Source organism: Caretta caretta, chromosome 16, assembly GCF_965140235.1.
Source record: "Caretta caretta isolate rCarCar2 chromosome 16, rCarCar1.hap1, whole genome shotgun sequence".
NCBI classification, from domain to species: domain Eukaryota; kingdom Metazoa; phylum Chordata; order Testudines; family Cheloniidae; genus Caretta; species Caretta caretta.
The window spans coordinates 5,273,999-5,298,619 of NC_134221.1; the positions used below are offsets into that span (position 1 = coordinate 5,273,999).

The following is a 24,621-nucleotide window of genomic DNA, read 5'->3' on the forward strand; positions in this document are numbered from 1 at the left end:
CAGGGGAGAAGGGGAAGAAGGCGTTTGAGGAGAAGGGGGCTTTGTCCATTTTCCACATGACAAAGTCAGGCAGCTCCTGGACAGAGAGGGGTGGAAGAGAGTTTCAGGAGGAAGTTGAAGGGTAGTTGAGGAAGTAATGGGGGGTACATGGGATTCAGTGAAAGAGGAAAAGTAGGAGTCAAGAAGTCTGCAGAGGAGGACCTCAGCATGGTCATGGGACTCCCTGCAGGCCATCCAGGAGCATAATAGCCAGAGCTGGGAGTGAACCAGTCAGCGGGTCAGACTCTATGCTGGCAGAGTGGGGTACGGGAGTCATCAGGGCCGGAGAAAGCAGAGTGGAGGGAGTGTGCTGAAGAGAAGACTGAGATTGGCAGAGCAGACATGGATGTGAGCAGCCCAGAGGCTATGGAGGGCCAGGAGGCTGTGGGCGATGCTGATGGGTTTGAGTGAGGTTTGGAGAGGGAATTCTGAGAAACAGAGATCAGAGAGGGAGCAGTGTTGGCTGAAGACAAGGTTGAGGGAGAGGCTCGCTTAGTGAGTGTGAGAGCTGATCTGCGAGTGCAGCTTACAGGGGTAGGTGAGCCAGAGGATGTGGGTGGCTCTGGGTTAGACAGGCAAATGGAAGTTGCCACCAGTGAGAGTTCTCAGGTCGGACCTAGTATGGCATTCTTGGGGGGGAAGGCTCTCAGTCTTTTCTTGTGTATACGGCACAGAGCACACTGAAGGCACTCGGCAGACAGGCATAGCAACAAGGGATGGGCAAACACTGCAACAAACTTCAGGAAATATGCACTCCAATTCTGGAATGAATTCATGGCAACTGAGCTCAGCCACCCTGCTTTTTGGTTTGCTTTCCACACTCATTCCAGGGATAGGTTTCAATTGCAGGAACAGGTTGTGGAATATGATTTTCAAAGTCACATGTACAAGGATTTGTGGAAATCAAATTTTGAATGTCCACATACAAGTATGATCCCTGAAAGGGCTTGTTCAGCTAGTCATTCAACTATCACCTGTCTTATGAATGGTTTCAGAGGAACAGCCGTGTTAGTCTGTATTCGCAAAAAGAAAAGGAGTACTTGTGGCACCTTAGAGACTAACCAATTTATTTGAGCATGAGCTTTCGTGAGCTACAGCTCACTTCATCAGATGTTTACCGTGGAAACTGCAGCAGGCTTTATATACACACAGAGAATATGAAACAATACCTCCTCCCACCCCACTGTCCTGCTGGTAATAGCTTATCTAAAGTGATCAACCTGTTGATCACTTTAGATAAGCTATTACCAGCAGGACAGTGGGGTGGGAGGAGGTATTGTTTCATATTCTCTGTGTGTATATAAAGCCTGCTGCAGTTTCCACGGTAAACATCTGATGAAGTGAGCTGTAGCTCACGAAAGCTCATGCTCAAATAAATTGGTTAGTCTCTAAGGTGCCACAAGTACTCCTTTTCTTTTTGTCTTATGAATGAGGAGTACTTGTGGCAACTGAGAGACTAACAAATTTATTTGAGCATAAGCTCTCGTGGGCTAAAGCCCACTTCATCAGATGCACGTAGTGAAAAATACAGCAGGAAGATATATATATATATATATATACAGAGAACATGAAAAAATGGGGGTTGCCATACCCACTCTAATGAGACTAATCGATTAAGGTGAGCTATTATCAGCAGGAGAAAAAAACGTTTGTAGTGAATCAGGATGGCCTATTTCAAACAGTTGACAAGAATGTGAGAGTAACAGTGGGGGGAAATTAGCATGGGGAGAGGTTCCAACGCATCATCAAGGATCTACAACCTATCCTGAAGGACGACCCATCACTCTCACAGATCTTGGGAGACAGGCCAGTCCTCGCTTACAGACAACCCCCCCAACCTGAAGCAAATACTCACCAGCAACCACACACCACACAACAAAACACTAACCCAGGAACCTATCCTTGCAACAAAGCCTGTTGCCAACTCTGTCCCATATCTATTCAGGGGACACCATCATAGGACCTAATCACATCAGCCACAGTATCAGAGGCTCATTCACCTGCACATCTACCAATGTGATATATGCCATCATGTGCCAGCAATGCCCCTCTGCCATGTACATTGGCCAAACTGGACAGTCTCTACGTAAAATAATAAACAGACACAAAACAGACATCAAGAATTATAACATTCAAAAACCAGTTGGAGAACATTTCAACCTCCCTGGACACTCAATTACAGACCTAAAAGTTGCAATTATTCAACAAAAAAACTTCAAAAACAGACTACAATGAGAAACTGCAGAACTGGAATTAATTAATTAATTTCTCTGTCTATATATATATATATATCTTCCTACTGTATTTTCCACTGCACGCATCTGATGAAGTGGGCTTTAGCCCATGAAAGCTTATGCTCAAATAAATTTGTTAGTCTCTAAGGTGCCACAAGTCCTCCTGTTCTTTTTCTGACGCAGACTAACACGGCTGCCACTCTGAAACCTGTCACCTGCTTTATGTGACTAATCACTGCAACGAGCAAATAGTATATCAAAATATGCCTGGAAAATGAATTGGGATCAATTCACAGAGCTTAAAACAATTCACCAATAAAGATGTAGAATAATTTGGAACATTAAATCCATTTCAGGAAATCCCTCTCTGCCCAGAGATGTACCTGGAGCAGAAAGGGCGGCTGCATTTGTTGCATACAATATTTGTTACGAATAGTTTGCTGAGCTGTAATAGTGCTCATTCGTGATTAATAACTGGCAGCTCTTATAGTGCCAATCAGGCAGAAAAGCCCACGGTTTTCTTCATTCTTCCAAATTGACAAAATGGTTCCTAACTGGAGCCATTTACACACTCAGGAACAATTCAACATGAAGAAAGGATAGAGAAGAGGAAGAAAAATAATTGTGGCCCATCCCCTAGCTTTCAGGGGACCCCAGAATGTGCACTAGCCTCATTGCCACATCTAAGGGTATCAGGAACTCTCTCACTACACACGCATCAGGCTGGTGTCGGAGCACCTGAACTGACAGAGATGTGACCCAGATTTCACTTTTGGAGCTGGGTAAAATACCTTTAGAGCTACTGCTTTTAAAGGTCAGAGGGGAAAGCCCTTTGAACAGTGTCCCATGGACCTACTCTTCAGTTGGATGGATTCCTTTGAAAAGCACTTCCAAAATCTGCTGCCATGCAGGGTAAAGCTTTTTGAGCAAAACCCCAAGGGCACCTACATTCCCTAATTGTTATGCTTTCAGACCAAGATATTAGCTTCAAATTGGGTTTTGAGGTGTAAAATCTAATCCTTGGTTTGATTAGTTCACAATGGCTCACTGAGAGGGAAGGTGAAAGGTACCAATTCAACAGCCCTTAAGCTTGAAGTCCCCTCTTTCTTTCTAGAACAGTTGGAGCAGCAGGGTAAGCCTTACACACACACTCCGTACCAATGTCTCTTGACGTGGAGATTGTTTTATCTAGTGATGACACGGAGTTGTGTTATCATGGCTCACACAGGCCTTGGCTTCTCTGCTGAGACTGCCAGCAAAGGGCCAGCTGCTGGCAGGGGGCACAAATTCTTGCTGTGATTCTAGGTGCCACAGATCCTAGCCAGCACCCCTCCTTACCACCCACTAGGACTGCTGTGAGGAGAAGCCACGCCTCATTGCTCTGAATCCCTGGGGGTGTTTCAAACTTCCCTGGGTCTCAGCAGGCTGCAGCATTGTTTCCTCCTTGGGCCTGTCTGGCACATCCTGGGCACTGACTCTCAATCTGCTGCCCCTTCTCAGAAATGGAACTGCTCAGCCCACCTGCCCCATGCTGCCCCTCCAGCTGCCCCAGTTACTTAACCCACTCCCTGAACTCCACCCAAATGGTGTGAGCTTCTGGTTACAGTATCTCTCTCTCAGGGGCCTATAGCAGTTGTGAAGTGGTGAGCACACATCGTACACTTTGCACAGGGTCTAACACATGCTCTTTACTTAATCATGTAAAGCACAGGAGAGCAAATATGAAACAAAGCAATAAATATCTGAACCCACAGCCTCCTCACTGGGTCACCCTTCCCTGGTGAGTCCTTGGAGATCCATCTGTGTCAAGGAAGAATCCCTTACCCAACTTGATCTTCCTCTCTCCTGCACCATGCCTCCGTTCTCCTCCTCCTCCTCTCTCTTTCCTTCTGGATGGCTCCTACCTTCCCTCCTCCCTTCAGAGTAGTCAGCTAAACTGGTTTTTCTAATGATTCAGCTGCTTTTTTAGCATAACCTTTGTGAAATGTAAGTACTATTGTTAATCTTGAGTATTTCCCATTGTCCCTGTCTGGGGTGTACTAGAATTTTCATTTAATGGAAATACGGAAATTTTGACTTTTTGTTTCGATTTGGAACAAATTTTGAAATGTTGGAATTTCTCACTGGATGAAGATCCCTTTTTCTGATCACAGCTGTGTTATCAACTGAGCTAACAAAACACCCACATAGCTAATGTGTATGCATGTATCGGTTTCCTCCCTGGGGGGCTGACAAAAAAAATGACATTGAAACTTTACCTGCTAAGAGGAAGTTACCCCAGTAAGTGTTAAGAAAATGCATGGCTGGTCACTGTCTTGTAAAATCTAGAGAAAGGGCAGCTGTCCCTTGTTATTAATTGGGTAATTAATAACCCTGAAGTAGTTGTATTTTTCCTGCTTGCAGATCTATCTGTCCCAAACATCTCTGTGTCCAAACTCTGTGTTTGACCTGATGTTAAAGTGTTGGAGCCGAGATATAAAGGATCGTCCCACTTTTGATATGATTCACCACTTTCTGGTAGAACAAATGGACTGTAACATTTGACCTGAGCGGAAAAGAGACAAATTGCTGAGAACAGGATGACTTTGGTGGTGTCTCTTTTTGCCTGTCTCTCCCAAACAGATGGGCAGGCGGCCCTCACTACAGTCCCTTAGACTGTAATCTCTTTTAAATTGAGATGTCCATGGCAGCTGCTCGTTTTATTGGCCATGGTCTGACATACATGACCAGAGGAAACCTATTTTATTGGTAGAAGAATCATCTCCTGTTCTGCATAATTTCCTGGGAATACTGTGAGGGGGGTTTCTTTGGCACCCCATGGCTACAGACACCTGTGGACAGAAAAACTGGAGAAGACTTTACAAGGGACTCTCAGCTCTCCCCAAAGAGACAAGAAGAGAAAGCTAACAGCTCAGGAGCTAGGATTGGAAGAAAGGATGCAGAGAAATAAAGGCTCCAGTCTTCTAAAAATATAGCAGCTCTGTGCACGTTAGCAAGCAATTCAGTATGTCCTTGCTAAAGAAAATATATATGATGTAACTAACTATAAATGAATAGAAATAGGCAGTGGTTACGGGGACTTGAGAACCAGACAGAGTTAGATTTAGCAACCGTTTGGAGGTAATATGATCAGGGACTGCAGTTGATGTGGATAGAAGAGTCCAAGTCCGTGTCCTTTTATTCCTGTGGTTAGTAAGCACTGCTTTTGTTATATATGTGCCTTTTTCCCACACTGGATTTTTATCTTTAAAAAATGAATGTCAAAGGTCATAGGAAGGTCACTGTAGTAGAGGATCTTTCTTTGACCTACAAATAAAGGTTGGGGTAGAGGTTTGTATTGGAAAATAGCTGATACCGTACTACTGTCTCTATGTAGATTTATTATCCTTATGAACTTGTAGCCAGAATGGACTGATGTGCAATGAATCCTGTATAAATACCCATTAATATGAGATGTCTAGGTCAATGCTGTTATGTGGTGGGAGGGAGCTCACATTGGGTGAGACGGAATGGGTGAAAGCTGAATTGCTGCGTCATTTGTCAGAGCTCAGTGCGTGCCTGAGCACAAGGGAGAGAGCACCTACCACGCCAGCATCTGCCCATCTGTACTGGTCTTGTCAACATGTCGGACATTCCTGCTGCGGCAGGGCCAGCTCTACCATACCGGCAAAGGTGCTGCCTGCCTGGCCCTGTGGGAGGTTTCCTTCTGGCAAGGAGGGGCTGACACGCCAGAGGAGACTGTTGTTGCTGATTGTGCTGGGCTTGCTCTTCACACCCTGTGCCGCCGACCTACGAGATACCTAGTCATGGAACTGCGAGTGATGTCTTGTTTTGATGATGTCACAGAATGCTCTTCCCCAAGGTTTTGTGGGGGGCAGAGAATTCAGAGCCTACTTTCCCCATTGCTGGTTTACCGGGGGTCTGGGTGGATGGTCCCCCTTATTAATCATGTCATGACGGGCTTCAGGGCCAAACGAAAAATCTCCTACAGTGGAGAAGGTGAAAATTTAGCATTTCCTTCTCCAGGCTTTTTAAACTCTTATAAAGCACCTAATTCAGAGCAGGAATTAGTCTTAACCTCTCCTGAGTCACAAGCATATTCTATCCCCTGCCGGTGCATGGGCTGATGTGAAGAGCTCTGTGTGTATTGAGGGGGAGGCCATTAGGGAGAAGGAAAGTGTATATAGCTACAATAAGACTGTGTGTGCAAGAAGAAAATCCTGGTGTAGAATTGGCTCGAAACTGTCCTGTGATGCATCAGGAAATTTCTGCTGTTTGCTTCCTCAGAGATCAACTATACTGAAGTCTGTAACAATGTTAACCAGTTAGATCTCATATGCAAATGACTGCATCCTGATTGGCTCTTCAGAAGCTAACAATTTTTCTTGCTTCAGCCAATCAGTTCAGTTATGCAATTATATGCTTCCTGACTGGCTACTAGGAAGCAAATAATAGTCTGATTCTGGCTCTCTGCCATCATCTTCACAGCCACTGGAGAGAGCTGTAGATACTTCTGATTTAAAACATTTGGAATATGTAAACGTATGTAAACTGACTTCTTGTGTTTGTTAATGTCAGGATTTAGTTTCCCTCAATTTAAATATTGATTCATACAACATTTGTCTCTCATATCAATAAATCTTGATGGTAAACTCAACAGAGGTGAATTTCTCCTTATTATCTGAGTGTCTGCACAGAGGACATATGTCTAGATCAACATGCTGTAGCCTTGTTATATAAATGGCAGTTTGTGACCTTAGAATGAACATCCATTGGTCATGTCATGAAATGGACACAGGAAGGAATTTCTAAGCATAATTTGAGAAGAAAGGCCTGCATCATCCAGGCAGAATTGACAAAGGCTGAAGGACAAATGGAAGCATCACTGCAGTGGTTCTCCTGGTGCCCTGGGACACCTCTCCTTAAATGTCTCACTTCTTTCAGTTAGTATTTTTGTCCTTGTTATATTACCTCAAAACATTCAGGTTTGAGGAAATATAACAGGTACTTTTACAACCAAGAAGAGTTCTCCATTTTTAATCATAGACAGATGTAAACAGTCTGTGTCAGATGCTTCCCTTGCCCTGTCAGATGGTCCAAACTGGAGGGGAACTGGTATGGTTCCACTGTGCAGGGAGGAGGATTAGGCTAGCCATGCAGGCTGTCTGTGGTGGAGTGGGCTAGGCCCAGAGGCCCCTTACTGGAGGCCTCAGTGTCCTGCCACACCTGTACCAGGAAAGGAGCAGTAGAGGAGTCCAAGCAGCCTAGAGTGGCTGCTTCTGCGGGAGGGCCATCTAAAAGGAGGTGCAGAGCTAGAGACAGTCAGTTCCTTGCTGGATCTAGAGGAGCACAAACGGAGCTCCTGACTGGCTAAAGGGAACTGCAGCACCGTGGACAGCTCAGTGCTGGCAGGGACTGGAGCAGTAAGGAAGAGCTCCTGGCTGGCTTCTGGGTCTGAACTTAGATGAGCCCCGGGGTAAGGATGAAGCTTTGGTAAAGGCTGGGGCCATGGAAAAGTGGCCCAGGGAACTGAAAGCAATGTAGTTAAAGGGACATGATGGCATGTGGCTGCTATTCTTAGGGTCCCTGTGCTGGAACCCAGAGTAGTGGGTGGGCCTGGGTGTCCCCCCATAGCCCAGTGGGGAACTGTCCTACAGTCAGACAGCAAGAGACCCCCAGAAGGGGAACTGAACTATTAGTGGCCCAGCTGGGGCCAGAGTAGACCAAGAGAGTGAAACCATTGCCTCCAGGGAGGAAGCCCTGAGGGGATGGCCTGATATTGCAGACACACCTAACCAGAAGGGGCATGCGTGAGAGGTGGGTGCCATGCTGTTACATTTAGTACCAGAAGTGGGATCCTTTGGACTGACCTCTGATCAACAAGGGGCACATGGCCATGGACGAGGGGATATTCCTGTTGGTGGCAGGCCAGCAACATCAGGAGACTGCTATGCAGGGGCAGCAGCAGCTGACCCAGACCCTACTGATGCAATTAATGGAGAACCTGCAATGGCAACAGGAGGTCCAGTTTGTGGTGCAACAATGGTGGCTGGAGATCCACTTCAACCAGCAGGAGTGGATACAGAGGCGGTCGGGTCACACCACACCCAAGAGCCCAGTCGGTGATGGAACTGGTGGTTGGCTGGCTCCAGGCCTGGCAAAACTCAGATCAGACAATGACCCCTAGGCCTTCCTTCAGACCTTTGAGCAGGTGGCAAAGCAGCAGACTGGAAAGAGTCAACTTGGGCAGTCTGTGTAGCACCGTTCCCGATGGGTGAGGCACAGACAGCTTACTGGGTGGTAAGCAATGAGCAGGCAAGTTCCTACCTAGTGGTGAAGGCAACCATTTTGGATTGGCTAGGGCTGACATCAGAGACGTACAGGCACAAGTTCCAGACAGCATCATTCCCGCAAGGGGAGCAGGCACGGATTCTGGCGCAGAAGTTACGGGGCCTGGCAATGCGCTGACTTTGTCCAGAGATCAGCTTGGTGGAGAAGCTCCTGGATCAGGTGGTCCTAGAGCAATTCATGAAGGTCCTACCAGGAGGGGCACAGCTGGGTAAGGAGTTTACAGCCAGCCTTAGTGGGGGGAGCAATCAAGTGAGCTGAGGCCTACTTTGAGGTCAAAGGAGAGGAATGGCCCAAGCTGTCTGGTAAACTGAGAGGGGTGCACCAGGGGGTGCCCCAGGGAAGCTCACAAGGGGGAAAGGCCCAAGGCTTCTAGACTCAAAGGCTGCACTGCAATTGCAAGGAGTCCGGGGAGCCCTGCAGCCTATGGGAAGTACTAGTGCGAAGGAGCTAGGAGACCTGGTAGTCTGCTACAGGTGGGGCCAGGAACTGCCCAGTAATGGAATGTGACTATTTTAAACTGTTAGAGTGGGACCAATCAGTGGGGGGGGGTCTACGCCAAAGATGAGGGTGGCCTGACCAAGGGGTAGTGACAGGCTGCGAGGAATGGTAGTTAAGGGCCTGTTAGACTCAGGGTGTAGGTACACCGTGGTTTGGGAGGACCAGGTGAAGGCAACTAGCCTGGACTGACACCTCCCACTACGTTTCCAATGTACATGGAGAGACCCGAATCTATCCCACAGCAGAATTTGAGCTGGAGGTACAGGGCCGGAGAGCTAGATTCCAGGTTGGTGTGGTCAAGGACCTGGCGTTGCCCGTAATCTTGGGGTGAGACTGGGTGGGTTACTTAGCCCTCATGTGGGAAAGACCTGAGAGTGACCCAGGACTGAGAGGGTCTGGGCCCAGATGGGAAAGAAAGCAGAGGGGCTGGGAGCCAGGGTAAGGAGACACCGGAAAAGAGCCCAGTGGTGAGACCATGATGCCCAAGATGTGAGGGTGTGAGGGACCTGCTGAGGAAGTGCCAACAAGAGTTGGACGAGTCCAACATATACCAAGGGAAAGTCATTAGCCAGCTGGTCTGAGTAGAGCAGGAGTTGGCCTGGTTACAGGTGGAAGCCAAGGGGCAGAGGGAACAATGCTTGGCTTTGCTGGAAGCATTGGCCCAGTCTCAGAGGGAGAAGACTCTGACAGCACAGCAAGAGACCTCCAAGACCTGGGCCCTGCAGGATCCTTTGGGAACCCAGCCAGAGTTCCATGTGCAGCAGGGTACTGTGGGAACTCCGGCTGAAATACCTGGTGTGCTATTTCCATTATCTCGGTAGGGTGTTCCATTCAAATGAGTTGACCCCCACCCCCACAGCCCTAATGGATCCATGTCTCAGATACCTTCTCTGATCTCCCATGCATCTGGGAGAAAAATCAATTCTCCCTCCCCCACATCCCCCAAGGGATAGCCATGCCAAGTGGATAGGTCATACAGATTTCTGTAATATTTTATTAGCTCATTCCCATGTTCATCACAGTAACCAGAGCAGGAATGACCAGAGAGGTGGAGGGAACCACAGAGACAGGTGGACATTTCCACCCTATCATAGAGCCAGAACTTCCCCATAACAACACTGCCACCACCGGCAGCTTTGTCTGAACACTCACAACATGTCCACAATGTCCAAGAAAAGAGATATTACAAACAAACAGGACTGACTGGGTAGGGATGGCACGTCCTCTTCAAGCTCTGTCTCCTGAAGTGGAGCAGCCTGCATGTCTCTCATTAACTCGCGAGGGTCTTGGCAAGCTTGGTGTGATTCTTGCAGGGCTCAGCAGGTTTGGCCTCGGTAGCAGAGCTGATCGCTTTTCTGACTGTAACATCCTCAAGTGCAGGCCATGTCCATTCAGTGTTCTGTGCTCGTGATGGGTCAGTCTTTCAAAATGCAGCATAAAATGGACACCTACTGTGCTCCCTGAACTTACCGCTACTGCCTTGGCCTGCTCATAGACCACCTTCCACCCCTTGATTTCATCCCAGCTCTGGCTACTGGTGCATGCAATTATCTGTTCAGCGAGTTGTTTTGAAATCCCATTGTATACTTTCTGTGATTGATTTCAGAAGCTAAGGCCCTGAATTGCTGATGCCTTGGCCCAAAAAGCAGTCAGAGTTTTGTCGTCTGTGGCTGGCAGCCCCAGGGATCTCTTGTTAATAGGCACTATAGATCCAGACTGATTACCAGTGTTCAGATGGCTCTGGAAGTGGTTCTCCAAAAGTAGTGAGTGTCATAGACTCACCGCCACAGCACCTCCTGCTGGCCATCCTGGGAATTAGCTCGGTGTTGCCAGTGCACTCTGCTCAGGTGGTGTCTCACCAGTTGTCACTCCTGTCTCCATGTCCAGGACCTGTCTTGCTCCCCAGACCACATCATCCTCTTCTGGACACAGCCCTCCAGCTGTGCCCCACTCAGTGCTTTCTCACCTTCCAGGGGACCGACAGTCCTCAGTCCTACCACTTGCCTCAGTGGCAATCTGCGGTCCAGATTCTAGCCACTCGTCTCATTGGCAGACTGCAGTCCATGCACTGGCCACTTCCCTCAGTGGCCAGCGGGGGCAAGGGATGGAGGGTCCCTGAGTCAGGGACCCTATAGCTGGCAGCCACGTACTGCCCCTCCTCCAACTCTGCCATCTCCTTCCCTGGGCCACTTCCCCGCAGCCTCAGCACCTCCTCTGCCCTGGTATCAGGGTCTCAGTTGGGCAGCCGTCAGCCTGGAGCTTTCTCCTGCTCTGCTGACCCTGCCCAGCATTGCTCTGTCCATGGTGCTCCAGCCCTCTAAGCAGCCAGCCAGCCAGCCAGCCAGCCAGCCAGCCAGCCAGCCTCAAACTCTAGGGAGTGACTGCCCCTGCTCTGCAGCCTCTTCTTATATGGGCCAGCCTAGCCCTGATTGGCTCCTCCAATAAACCTTCTCCTAATTGGCTGGCACTACAAGTCTTTTTCTTAGTGGCTGCCTTCCATATAGCCTCCCCAGGGTTGCTTTAACCCCTTACATTACCAGTGAGGGGCAGTTGTCCCATCACAATCCCGTATGGCTACTTTGGGAAGTTTAAACTGGTAACTTTCAGCCAGGTTGATCCCGGAGTAGTGAAAGTTGCCTGTATGGCCAGAGAGGCCATTTTTACAGTGCACAAATCACTGGGACAGCCTGTGGAATATTAGTCTGGCTTGTGTGTTATGTTGGCTAGGCTACAGGTCGCACTTTTTAAAATCCAGTTAGCTAACATGATTTGAAGCACTTTGAAGCACCTTGTGTAGACACAGTTTAACAACTTCACAATCATGTTAGCTGGGTATTTTGCAATATAGGTGAAAGCTACATGACATAGGCTACTACACAACCTGCTAACACAACTTTAAAGGTGTTAAACTGTGTCTTACCAAAGTATTCGGGGGCTTTCCAAACGTATTATGCTAACTCAAGTACGGTAGTTCAAGTCTAAGAAAAGCCCTTTCATTCACCATCCTGGAGAGACCCTAGACTCACCTCGGAACGTGGCCAGTTGTCTGTTGTACACGTTGGTCCAGAAAACCGATACGTACAGGGCTTCGTTTGGTATGCAGCCTAATTATGAGCGTATTCAATTTTCTGGCATTGCTGCTGCTGTGGCTTTATGGCAGCTTCACAATGGTTGCCACAGCAACCATGGTGTTTGCCCTCACCCCGGCCCAGCAGCTGCCCCCTGTAAGTTGAAGCCCCAAGCACAGATGCTGAGCGACAATGGCAGCCCCACTGAAACACCATCTCTTCACCCCCGAACCTCACTACATCCCAGGGTGAGTTCTGACTCGCACGCGGGGAACGTATCACTTGCAGTAGCTGAAGGAACTTGGTGTGACTGGTGGGGGGTGTATTGTTGACATGAATTGTGATCTCTTTCCTGATATAACGAAACTCTCCATTTAAAAGTGCACTGAACGAGGCAGGGGAGCGTTTGTATATTATATAATTAAAGGTGGTATAATGCACTAGGGGACTGAACTAAGGTCTGGCATTTCCTCCTTTGTGAACGCTTGACTTGGCAACTTTAACATTCTTTTTTAACATAGCTTGGTTGTGTGCGCTTGGGTATGTGGGGAGAAGATTGTTAATGTAGATACGTGCGTGTTATAGGTGGGGCTGACAGCACCAACTAGTGTGAAGGCTGCCTGACACTTCCTTTTAGAAGACGCTATTTTCAATCTCTTATCACTTTTGCCAAACTGTGACTGTCTGGGCTGAAATTTTCCACCCAGGGTGTCTGTTTCAGGCAGAATTATTTTAGAGACCTTCAGCCAAAATGGCTTAGCTGTAGGAACAGGGGTAAGGAAAAATATGTTGTGCCCATATTAAATTCTGATGTCCTTTTCTTTTAGAACCTCTCCTGCCCCTGTTCTTTGAAGTAGGGTTTCGAAATTTGGCAGGGACTTGGCCTTTATATCGGGGACCTGCCTTTTGCCAGCCCTTTTAAATATGCCCAAACTTGACCAAGTCATCAGACTTTGAAAAACAGCAGATTACGCATGCTCAGAGGACACCTGCTAGAGCTTTGCAGCTAAATTTCCAAAAGACTTCACCTGCGTTGAGGCTGCTCCAGCCTGAGGCTGTTGGGGGCAGAGCAGGTCTTTCCCTTTAATTGCTGTTCTGGGCTGGACCAGCACCAGACACCATAAATGAAAGCATGGAGCCTGACTCTCCTCTGCTCTCAGTGTGGAGGAGTGGATTAGGACAAGGAGCATGGGGGTGGGAAGGACACTAGGTATTGGGAGTAGACTGGGATTGGCTGGGCAAGGAAACTGGGACTGAAAACCAGTAAAGTAGGGAGAAGGAGGTGGAGGGGAAGTAGACCGATTGGATGAGGATCTGGAAGGAGGGAAAGTGGGACTGGCTGGGCATGGATACTGAGAATAGGAATCGGGGAGACGGGACAGGAGTCTGGAGGAGGAGACGGGGACTAGGATGAGAAGATGGAGGATTAGAAACTGGTGCTGGCTAGTTGAGGAGAATGGAGCTAGGGTGAGGAGACAGGTGGGGAAGAGACCGCAATGGAACAGGGACAGGTTGGAGGGGATGGATCAGAAGGGTTCAAGCTTGGAGGGAACAGACACAAAAGTCTGTGCCCATTAGATTCATAGATTCCAAGGCCAGAAGGGACCATTATGATCATCTAGTCTGACACGCACACACCCGTATACCACAGGCCATAGAACTTCCCCAAAATTATTATTAGAACAGAACTTTTAGAAAAACATCCAATTATGATTTTAAAATTGTCAGTGATGGCGAATCCGCCACAACCTTTGGTAAATTGTTCCAATAGTTAATTACACTCATCTTTTAAAATGTATGCTTTATTGCCTCTCTGAATTTGACTAGCTTCAACTTCTAGCCATTGGATCATGTTAGATCTTTCTCTGCTAGATTGAAAAGCCCATTAGTAAATATTTGTTTCCCATGTAGGTACGTATAGACCGTGATCAAGTCACCCCTTGACCTTCTCTTTGCTAAGCTAAATGGATTGAGGAACTTGAGTCTATCACTAAGGCAGGTTTTCTGATCCTTTCATCAGTTTCGTGTCTCTCATCTGAACTCTCACCAATTTGTCAACGTTCTCCTTGAAGTGTGCGCACCTGAGCTGGACACAGGATTCCAGTAACAGTGGCACCAGTGCCAAATATAGACCTAAAATAACCTCTCTGCTCCTACTTGAGATTCCCCTGTTTGGACATCCCAGGATTGCATCAGCCCTTTGGGCCACAGCATCACCCTGGGAGCTCATGTTCAGCTTATATTCTACTATGACTCTGAAGTCTTTTTCAGAGTCCCTGCTTCCCAGGATAGAGTCCCTCATCCAGTAAGTGTGGCTGACATTGTTTGGTCCTAGATGTATACACTTACCTCTAGCCATAGTGTTTGCTTGCAAACTGTTTAACAAGAGATCCAGATCGCTCTGAATCAGTGAGCTGTCCTCTTTATTATTTACCACTTATTATTTACTACGTATCTGTGATGATTTTGCTTTATTCCAAGTCATTGATAAAAATGCTAAACAGCGTAGGACCAAAACCGGATCCCTGCAGGACCCCACGGGAAGCACAGCCACTCCCATTCCCTGTTTACAGTCCTGTTTTGAGGCCTATCAGTTAGTTTTATATCATTCTCAGACGTTGCAAGGTACTTAGTCAAAAGCCTTACAGAGGGTTAAGTATGTTATGTCAACACTATTACCTTTATCAACCAAATTACAAATCTCGTAAAAAAAAAGTGTGACAAGATGTATTTTCCACAAACCCATGTTGATTTGCATTAATTACATTACCCTCCCTTTAATTCTTTATTAATCGAGTCCCATATCAGCTGCTCCATTATCTTGCCTGGGATTGATGTCAGGCTGACAGCGCTATAATTACCCAGGTCATCCCATTTACTCTTTTTAAAAATGGGCACAACATTAGCTTTCTTCCTGTCCTCTGGAACATCTCCAGTGCTCCAAGACTAACTGAAAATCAACGTCAATGGTCCAGTGAGCTCCTCAGCCAGCTCTTTTAACTTGCAGCCAAGAGTTTTATCTGAACCTGCTCGTTTTAAAGTGTATAACTTTAGTAGCTTCTGTGTAACATCCTCCAGAGATACTAGTGGAATGGAAAGAGTGTTATCATCCCCATATGAGGAGACAGTCGCCAGCTTCTTTTTCACCCAAATACAGAACAGAAATATTTATTAAACACTTCTTCCTTTTCTCCATTACTATTGATAATTCTACCATTTCCATCTAGTAATGGACAGGACTTTTGTCAGGATCATTTTTGTTTCTAATATATTTTAAAACTCCTTATTGTCCTTAACTCTGCTGGCCGTATATCTCTGTGTCCCTTCACAGACTCACAGGACTTGTGCTCTTTCTCAGCTCTGTACAGTCCCTGGGAGGAACCCCCTTCAGTGTGACAGCCCTTCTCGGGGGTCCGCTCTCTCTCAGGGGTTAAGCCCCTCCGCCTCCTAGAACTGCACTCTCTGTCTGAGCTTGCAGCACTCCTGTCTCTCGCCATGGGCCCCACAGGGAGTCCACTGGCTCTGGACCCCCAGGGCCTCCACACCCAGAGGGAATAATGCAACCCTGATCTCTAGACTGGAGTGACTCTCCACCAGTGTAAAACAGGAGGGTTTATTGAGCATCTGAACCCAGCACAGGAAACTTTCTGGGCCCTCAGGCCTGGCGTCCCTCAGCACAGGACATCTAAGTCTCTCCCAGTCCAGCAGCCCCCGCCTTCCAGCCGAGGCATCCTATATCACTGGCCCCAACAGCTCCTCCCCTGTCCTTTGTCTTCTGTCCCAGGTAAACAGGATGCTAGGGCCCTCTCTCTTCCATCTTTTGTTCCTCTCTGGCTGGAACTGGTTGGTCAGGTCACCGGGGTCCTCTCTCCTTTGTCCTCCCACTGGCCAGAACCGACTGATTGCCGAGCTGGGTTAGTCACCAGGTCACCAGTTGTTAGGGTTGCGCATCTCCAGGCCATTGTCTGGGGGTCCCGGCTGCCAGGCAAGATTCACACCTGGTCCTCTGCAACAACAAACCCTCTCCCACCACCTTGTTAAACATGCAGCACACAGGGAAACTGAGTACACACACTATTCATGTAAAACACTACAAAAATCCCCAACTTTGTCGCGGTCCCTTATCAATTTTCTACAATTCCTAGCTTCTGATCTATGATTCTATGATTCTATGAAAGGAGTACTTGTGGCACCTTAGAGACTAACAAATTTATTTGAGCATGAGCTTTCGTGAGCTACAGTGAGTACTCACGAAAGCTTATGCTCAAATAAATTTGTTAGTCTCTAAGGTGCCACAAGTACTCCTTTTCTTTTTGTTATCTGTAAGACTCTTGCTTTAATGGTTACAGAAGTTGGAAGGTGTGTAGTGAATGAGACAGGAAATCGCGAGAAGAGAGAGGCAGAGTTAAGGTGGTTGAATGCTGCTGTGGGGAACTGGATTCTATCGGTACCAAAGAGTTCTTGTGTGATGGTATCAAATGTTCACAGTTGGTCAATATTCCTCATTTTCTGACTTTAGACTCTGGGAATCTGTCTTTCAGAAGTGTTGAGCATTTTCAGCTGCAACTGAAGTCAATGGCAGCCAGGCATTGAACATATAAAGTGCCAGATGATTATATGTAATGGGTGGGTGTCTCAAATTGGACACCCAAAATTAGTGGATAGTTCTGATCTTAATCTTTCTGTGCCTCAGTTCTCCAGCTGTAAAATAGGATGATAATACCCCTTTATCATATAGGAGTGTTGTGAAAATATATTAATCAGTGCTTGTGAAGCATTGAGATATTATAGTGATGAGCGCCATAGAAAAGTGCATGAGGAAATGAAGAATTCTGTCTTCAGAGCAGGGTATTAATAGTGTGTGGCAAATAAGGCAGAGAGCTACACATTGAAAAAAGGGAAAACAAAATATCCATAGACTGTGCGGGCAGAAGAGACCGTTGTGATCATCTAGTCTGAACTCTTGTGTAACGATGGCCACAGGACTTCTGTGTGAGCTAGAGAATGTACATCACGCTGTTTTTTCTATTGTGATTTAGAAATTCAATCTTGATTTAACCATTGCTAGTCATGGAGAATCCATGAAAGATAAATTGTTTCAATGGTTAATTACCCTCACCATTAAAAATGTATACCTCACGTCTAATCTGAATTGATCCAGCTTCAACTTCTAGCCACTGGTTCTTGTTATACCATTTGACTGTGCAGCATACAGTTATGCCATTCCAAGAGGCCTAGACAACTGTGATATCAAAAGTAACTCAACCAATCAGCACCCTTACTCTGCAGCTAATTTGCAAGCAATCATTGCATTGGTGGAATACTTGGCCCAAATGCCACACACGTGTAACAGCATGGGCTTTCAGCTATTCTATTTAATTATTTATACAAAGTGGACAGGAGAGATTGAAAGAGCCCGGCCCTAGAATACCTGTTAACACAGTGATTAAGGCATGTCCTGGGAGGTGAACGATCCAAGCACATAAGTCCCCTAGTGAATCCCACTGCCCCCTTACTACTCTAGACAACATGTTCAGAAGCCAGCCTAGCTAGAAGACTGGTTCCCCTTGTACTGAGATGGAGGCCATCCAAACTTTACAGCCACCCCTCTTCCCATAGAAGGTGGCCCAATGATCCACAAAGCCAGACCTGTACACCACTTCCCTAGCCAGCAGTTCACTCCTAGAATCTTCCTTTGCTTATAGGACAGGAAGGATCTCCAAGAAAGATCATTTAGGCATTCCTCTCTTTCAGCACCCTTCTGAGTCCCTTAAGTCGTCGATAATCTGTGAGGTGCCCCATAACATTGTCATTAGTGCCAATAGGCAGCCTCACCAGTGGATCCTTCCCCACTGACTTCAGAAACCTATCTTGGTTCTGGGAGGGCTGTCATCTGCCTGGCCCTTGTGGAACCGTCTTTCCGTTCTTCTCAGTATAGAATCCCCAACAAGGATTGTTGTCTTCCTTGAATGGATGCAGGTATTTGGGGGGGCAAGCTTGACTTTCTTACGGGTTGGGCTCAGACAGATGTCTCCTACAATGCTCCCTTCCATTCAATCAGCTAGAGCATCAGAGAGAGCTTCCCCTTTCCATGCTGAAGATGTGGCATCAACTGGAAACTTCTAGCTGTGTGGAATTCCTCCTGGTTCTCATAGCCTGCCCATCCTCATCTGCCTACAGCTGTGTAAAATGCCACCTCGTCCTCTTGCCTCTGATGGTTATGGACTGCCATGCCTCTGCTCTTATTTCCTCACTCTCTGGTTCCTTGATGGCCAGCTGCTTTCTTCTTTGAATCAGGGGCAGTGATGCTTCCTCAACCTGGATATCCAGTGGACCCGCAGCCTTATGCACAGTGCATGGCAGGGGCTCCAGCCCAAGCCTCGGCATCCACACTGCTATTTTTCGTATGCTAGCTTGAGCCCCAGTAGGATAAATCTGTTTGCCCAGGCTGGGAGGCTCACTCCCAGATGCACTCCTCTGAGGCTCCATAGTGTCTGTCCTGGTCCTTAAAATCAAGAAACTCTTTTCCACTAGCACAGTTATCAATGTGCACTTCATACAAAGGAATACCCTTCTGGCTTCAGGTAGGAAAGAAAACATGAATGAATTTCTGCTCATTCACTGACCAGGATCAATCCTGTGCATTTGGTCAAGACTAGGGTCCAGGGGGAAAAAAGAATATGTAATTAAAGACTATATCATAGTGAATACACATCAGAGAATTGAATTAAGGTAGCACTAGCAACCTAAATACTGGCATTTCCTAACAGTTGAGGATTTGACTTTGCAACCTAAATAACGTTCTTTTAAACATAGTTTTGTGTGTGTGATATATGTGTGTGTTTGTATATATATAGGAATTTTCTGGGTTTTGTTTGTTGTTAAAGATGTCTTTAAATGGTATATCGTGGTTTAACCTTCAAGATTTTTGTTTGTTTGTTTGTAGTTAAGTTCTGTTTAATATTTATTTTTAGTATTTCATAGATTGCAAGGCCACAGGTAAATATAAACTGTGATCAAGTCACCTTTAACCTTCTCTTTGTTAAGTTAAATGAATTGAGCACCTTGAGTCATTCACTATAAGATATGTTTTATATGCCGTAGAGACATAGTATTACTTGAAGCAAAAGAGCAAACAAACCATGTAATCGTCACACGTCAGCTCTGAACAAAAGCACTAACACAAAATGATTTTGTTCATGGTCCAGTGAACTATGACATAGTTGTGACACACTCTATATGATTTTATAAAAGTATGTTGATGAGTTTATGGACGAGATGGTATGATGGGATAACATGATTTTGGCAATTAATTGATCTTTAACTATTCATGGTAAATAGGCCCAATGGCCTGCGATGGGATGTTAGATGGGGTGGGATCTGAGTTACTACAGAGAATTCTTTCCTGGGTATCTGGCTAGTGAATCTTGCTCACAGGCTCAGGGTTCAGCTGATCACCATATTTGGGGTCGGGAAGGAATTTTCCTCCAGGGCAGATTGGAAGAGGCCCTGGGGGTTTTTTGCCTTCCTCTGTAGCATGGGGCATGGGTCACTTGCTGGAGGATTCTCTACACCTGGAAGTCTTTAAACCATGATTTGAGGACTTCAATAGCTCAGACATAGGTGAGAGGTGTATTGCAGGATTGGGTGGGAGAGATTCTGTGGCCTGCATTGTGCAGGAGGTCAGATTAGATGATCATAATGGTCCCTTCTGACCTTAATATCTATGAGTCTATGAGTGTGAATATAATATAACTAAAATATGCTTCATGCAAAAGGGCTCTTGTAAGGTATCATTACAAATCTTATAATCTACTGAGTGTGGTCATCCTATCTGTATAAATGTATCTGAAACTAGAAATATGAAATATAACTCTGAGGGCCTATTGTAGTTATGCAAAGTGTGGGCCATTAATGGTGGTTGGAATCTTGATGACTCCTATCAACCAGGACAATTGACTGTTTGCTTCCTGTGGGTCAGGCTGAGAGGAATGAAGGCTTGGGGGTCTCACAGGACATGTGATCATGTCACCTGAACTGGAATCCATCTTTAACCTGGTGCTTTTCCACTGAGAAGGAGGGGTGGGAACCCAGAGGGACAAAGGATTCCCACCTTATGCAAAAGATATATCAGTGAGTGGAACAGAACAAGAAGGAACCATCATGAGGAAACCCCTAGCTACTACCTGAGCTGGAACAAGGGCTGTATCAGGGGAAAGCATTGTGCCCAGACTAGGAAGGTGTCCACTCTATGAAAGAAAGTTATTGAAACATCTCTAAGGGTGAGATTTTCTGTATTCCGTTTGATTAGATGTAGACTTGAGTTCTATTTTATTTTGCTTGGTAATTCACTTTGTTCTGTCTGTTACTACTTGGAACCACTTGAATCCTACTTTCTGTATTTAATAAAATCATTTTTACTTATTAATTAACCCAGAGTATGTATTAATACGGGGGGGGACGGGGGACGAGGGACAAGAAACAGCTGTGCATATCTCTCTATCAGTGTTATAGAGGGCTAACAATTTATGAGTTTACCCTGAATAAGCTTTATACATGGTAAAACAGATTTATTTGGGGTTTGGACCCCATTGGGAGTTGGGCATCTGAGTGTTAAAGTCAGGCACATTTCTGCAAGCTGCTTTCAATTGGAGCCTACAGCTGTTAGGGGACATGGTTCAGACCTGGGTCTGGGTTGCAGCAGGCTAGTGGGTCTGGCTCAAACCAGGCAGGGTGCTGGAGTCCTAGGTTGACTGGGCAGGAAAGCAGGGGCAGAAGTAGTCTTGGCACATCAGGTGGCAGCTCTGAGGGGGTTTCTGTGATCCAACCTGTCACACTAGTAACACAAATATCTGAAATCCCTGCTCAGTGAAGATGCCAGACTAAGCCCTGTGAATAATTTGCTTGCTACTTGGTTACAAACTCATTTATTGCACCAGACTTTGGCTTTAGTAGTTTCTATCAGTGTAACTGTGACCTGTTAATATCAATGTGCTATATCATGTTTACACCATCTATCTGTATCTTCAGTGTCCTTAATTCCTCACTGAATTGTGTACCATCCTATAACTTTTCCTTTGAAACACGCATCAATTATTGCATATGTATTTTTTCAGTGTTTTACTGGAGTTTGCTATTTTTTTCCCCCATCCCCTTCTTATAGCAGAAGGGCAGGAATTATTTAAAGGTAAAAAGCTTGTTTTGTTCATTTTTAGACCCACGATTAAATACAGAATATTTGGAGACTGTAAAATATTCAGTGTTCTTACAGGTTGTGAATGCAAACTCAAACCATGGTGTCACACTGTCTGGAGTGCAAAAACAGGGCAGACATGCCAAACTGGCGGTATATTCTATAATTAGACTTCAACCTGGTAACAAATGTGAATTCCTGGATCACTGTACCGGTCTTACCATGGAGTCGCAGACACTCCTCTGGGGCTCTCCAGTCTATCTTTCCACCCAAGCAAGCTGGACTTAGTGATACATTGGCACTTAACCAAAATTACAAAATATTCACATTGCTTCCAGTCCCAAGAGACTAGTCACTTACCCAGGATCAATTGGTACCCCAGATCTTACACCAAAGACAACACCTGTAGCCAATCCTTTAATAAACTATCTCTAGGTTTATTAACTAGGAAAAAGAAACGAGTTATTTATAACTTAAAGCAGGCAACATATACACAGAAGTGAGGTCAGTCTACGGTTTCAAAAGGTGACAGAGAGATAGTAGTCTGTCAGCACTGAATGTCTTTTCAGGTTTAACCCGTGCCAACCAGCATGGGGATCTCTATGCTTATGTTTAGGAATCCTTGCCCCTCAGAGTCCAGACAGCATAAAAGAAATTCAGTTTCCTCTTGTCAAGGATTTTTATCCCCTCCCCTCCAGAATCCAAAACTGATGGGATGTGTTCATGTGTTGGTCTCTCATTCCTGGCGGAAGTTAGGAATGCAATCAACAAAATCTGTCTTTTGATGCTACACAATATGTCAGTCACCTTCAGTGGGTCATTCTTGTATGCAGGGTAAGCACTTTACCTTAATCAATGCTGCTTTTCCTGTTTTGGTGAGTTACACAATTACAAAGGTTTACAGTGAAAATACTCAATATAACTTTATACTGGGGCTATAGAAATTATCAGTGAGAGCAATACATGCAGCATTCTAGAAGCATTTTATAAAGTCTAAAGACAATCTTATCAACTTACCATCTACTATCTGTTCTGATGATGCTGACACCCCAGGAAAACAAGACTTGTTTCCAGCTATGCATTTGTAAGTGTTCAGTAAAGCCTGGGGCCTTGGCGTGAGCTAGCACCTGTTCTGCCAGTGTGTCACCTGGAACAGAGAGGTTTTACTGTTAATTATAAAAACAACACATGATGACTGAGGTTTTGCCAAAATCAAACTGCCACAACTCACCCATCTCCCCCACCCACCACATGCACAGATGCACGCAGGCCCAGTCACACTTCTACACATTCACACACATACACTGCCAAGCACTACCTTACATGCATCTACAGTCCCATTCACAAACTTGTACACATGCATGCAGACCCAGGTGCACCTTTTCACACCCCTACAAACCATGGTTGCACTAAGAGCCCCTCAATGCCAGCTGGCAGAGGGCTCACTGGCAGAGGCAATGCTTGGAGGGGGCATGCAGGGTCACATTCCTCCCCCCCGCCCACAGATTGTTCAGTCACAAGGTACAGCTGGGCCACCTCCCTGCAGGGCAGCTGAGCCAACGAGCTGCACCGGGCAGAGAGAGGAAGCTTCTCTAACTCTGCTGGGAAAGGCAGAAGGAACAGCTGGGAGTTACAGGGAGCAGCCGCTGCTTTCCAGGAGGGGGTGGCACTGCTTTACCAGGGGGGAGGGGCTGCCTGGCGGGGCATGACTCAGCTGTTCTGGGGTTGTGCCCCCCCCCCCCACTATTAGCAGGCATGGGTCGTCTCTGCTCACTGGTCTGTAAACTCCCTTCAGGTCTGACACACTTATTAGACCTAACTTATTATTGTCCTATTATTTATCTGCCAAGAGAGTTGTGTGTAGTATCAAATGAAAGCTGGTGACACACTGGTCGATAATATCATTGTGTGATGTATGTTTGGAGGGTGTTTATTGAGTTATGCATGTGTACTGGAAATATGGTTCTGAAATATGTTTTGGGGGCAAAGTTGTTAAACAAATTTGTCCTAGACAAAGAACATATGAACGGTCATACCAGGTCGGGCCAAAGGTCCATCTAGCCCAGTATCCTGTCTTCCGACAGTGGTCAGTGCTAGGTGCCCCAGAGGAAATGAACATAACAGGTAATCATCAAGTGATCCATCCCCTATCACTCATTCCCAGCTTCTGGCAAACCGTGGAATGTTGATTTGCCAATGTCTATAACATAAATAGTGTTGCCAAAGACAATGGGAAGCTCATTTGCATCTGAGGTCATCAGGTGGATGAGGAAACATCATGGTGTCAGCATGCTGTAGGACACCACAGGCTGAACTCAAGAGAGGACCTTGGGAGTCAGCCTGACTCTTGAGACAAAGACAAGGCACTTTGGGGAATATAAGGAGAAGCAAAAAGGCATCTTGTTACCCATCACTGAGGGGACAAAGAGGTCAGTACTCTTTGAAGCTATGAACAGTGGATTCCCAGCTAGGCTGGTTGGTCGACACTGAAAAGTGACTGTAGGTGAGAACTCTTTAGACAAAGCTTGGTAGCTGCTAAGGTTATATGTAGACTCTTAGAAGTGTATTATTCTTTTTTTATTTGTAACCATTTTCTGTTTCTGTTATCACTGCTTAGTACCACTTAAATCTCTATTATTAAACTTATTCTTGTTTTATTATAAATCCATCTCAGTGTTATGCTGCAGCGAGGGACACATCCTCAGCTGAGACAACAGCCTGGTTCATATGCTCTCTTTGGAGACAGTGGACGTGATATTTCTGTGGGCATCCAGTAACAGGGATTGGATGCCACAACGGAACATTATTCCAGAGGTCTCGGGAAATGTAGTATACCCAGGATTATCTGCATGGCAAGGCAAGGACGGGCAGAATCCTAAAGAGTTTGTTGGGCCACCTAACAGACTGAAATGTTGAGGAGCTGACACGCAGTTTAGTCGCAGCAAATTTCTCTCTTTCTGAGACAGGGTAACAAGGTGACTTAGAGTTCTGGACTCCCTGACAAAGCGTCTCACACACGCTTTCAACTTGCACACTTTCATGCTTTTCACATAGCAACACATTGGCATGTGTTGGGATTGGCATGGTTTAGTTGGGGATCGGTCGTGCTTTCGGCAGGGGGTGGGACTAGATGACCTCCTGAGGTCCCTTCCAACCCTGATAGTCTATGATTCTATGTGCACATTCAGCTCCATACACATCTTCATTTGCAATTTACACTTGCATCCCACGTTTGCAC

General features: G+C 46.2%; 2 protein-coding genes across 6 annotated transcripts in view; both read left to right on the top strand.

Moving 5' to 3' along the window:
- Nucleotides 1-6,930, top strand: part of LOC125623312 (discoidin domain-containing receptor 2) — a 154,643-nt gene extending 147,713 nt beyond the window's left edge. For all 5 annotated transcript variants that reach the window (XM_075120308.1, XM_048822422.2, XM_048822424.2 and 2 more), the window contains one exon: nt 4,677-6,930. In XM_075120308.1, coding sequence (XP_074976409.1) covers nt 4,677-4,817 — 141 coding nt within the window. In that variant the 3' untranslated portion in view covers nt 4,818-6,930. The remainder of the gene's footprint in view (nt 1-4,676) is intronic.
- Nucleotides 6,931-12,332: 5,402 nt separating this feature from the next.
- Nucleotides 12,333-24,621, top strand: part of CIMIP2A (ciliary microtubule inner protein 2A) — a 37,050-nt gene continuing 24,761 nt past the window's right edge. The window contains exon 1 of the mRNA XM_075120583.1: nt 12,333-12,438. Within this exon, the coding sequence (XP_074976684.1) occupies nt 12,383-12,438 (56 nt within the window). The 5' untranslated portion in view covers nt 12,333-12,382. The remainder of the gene's footprint in view (nt 12,439-24,621) is intronic.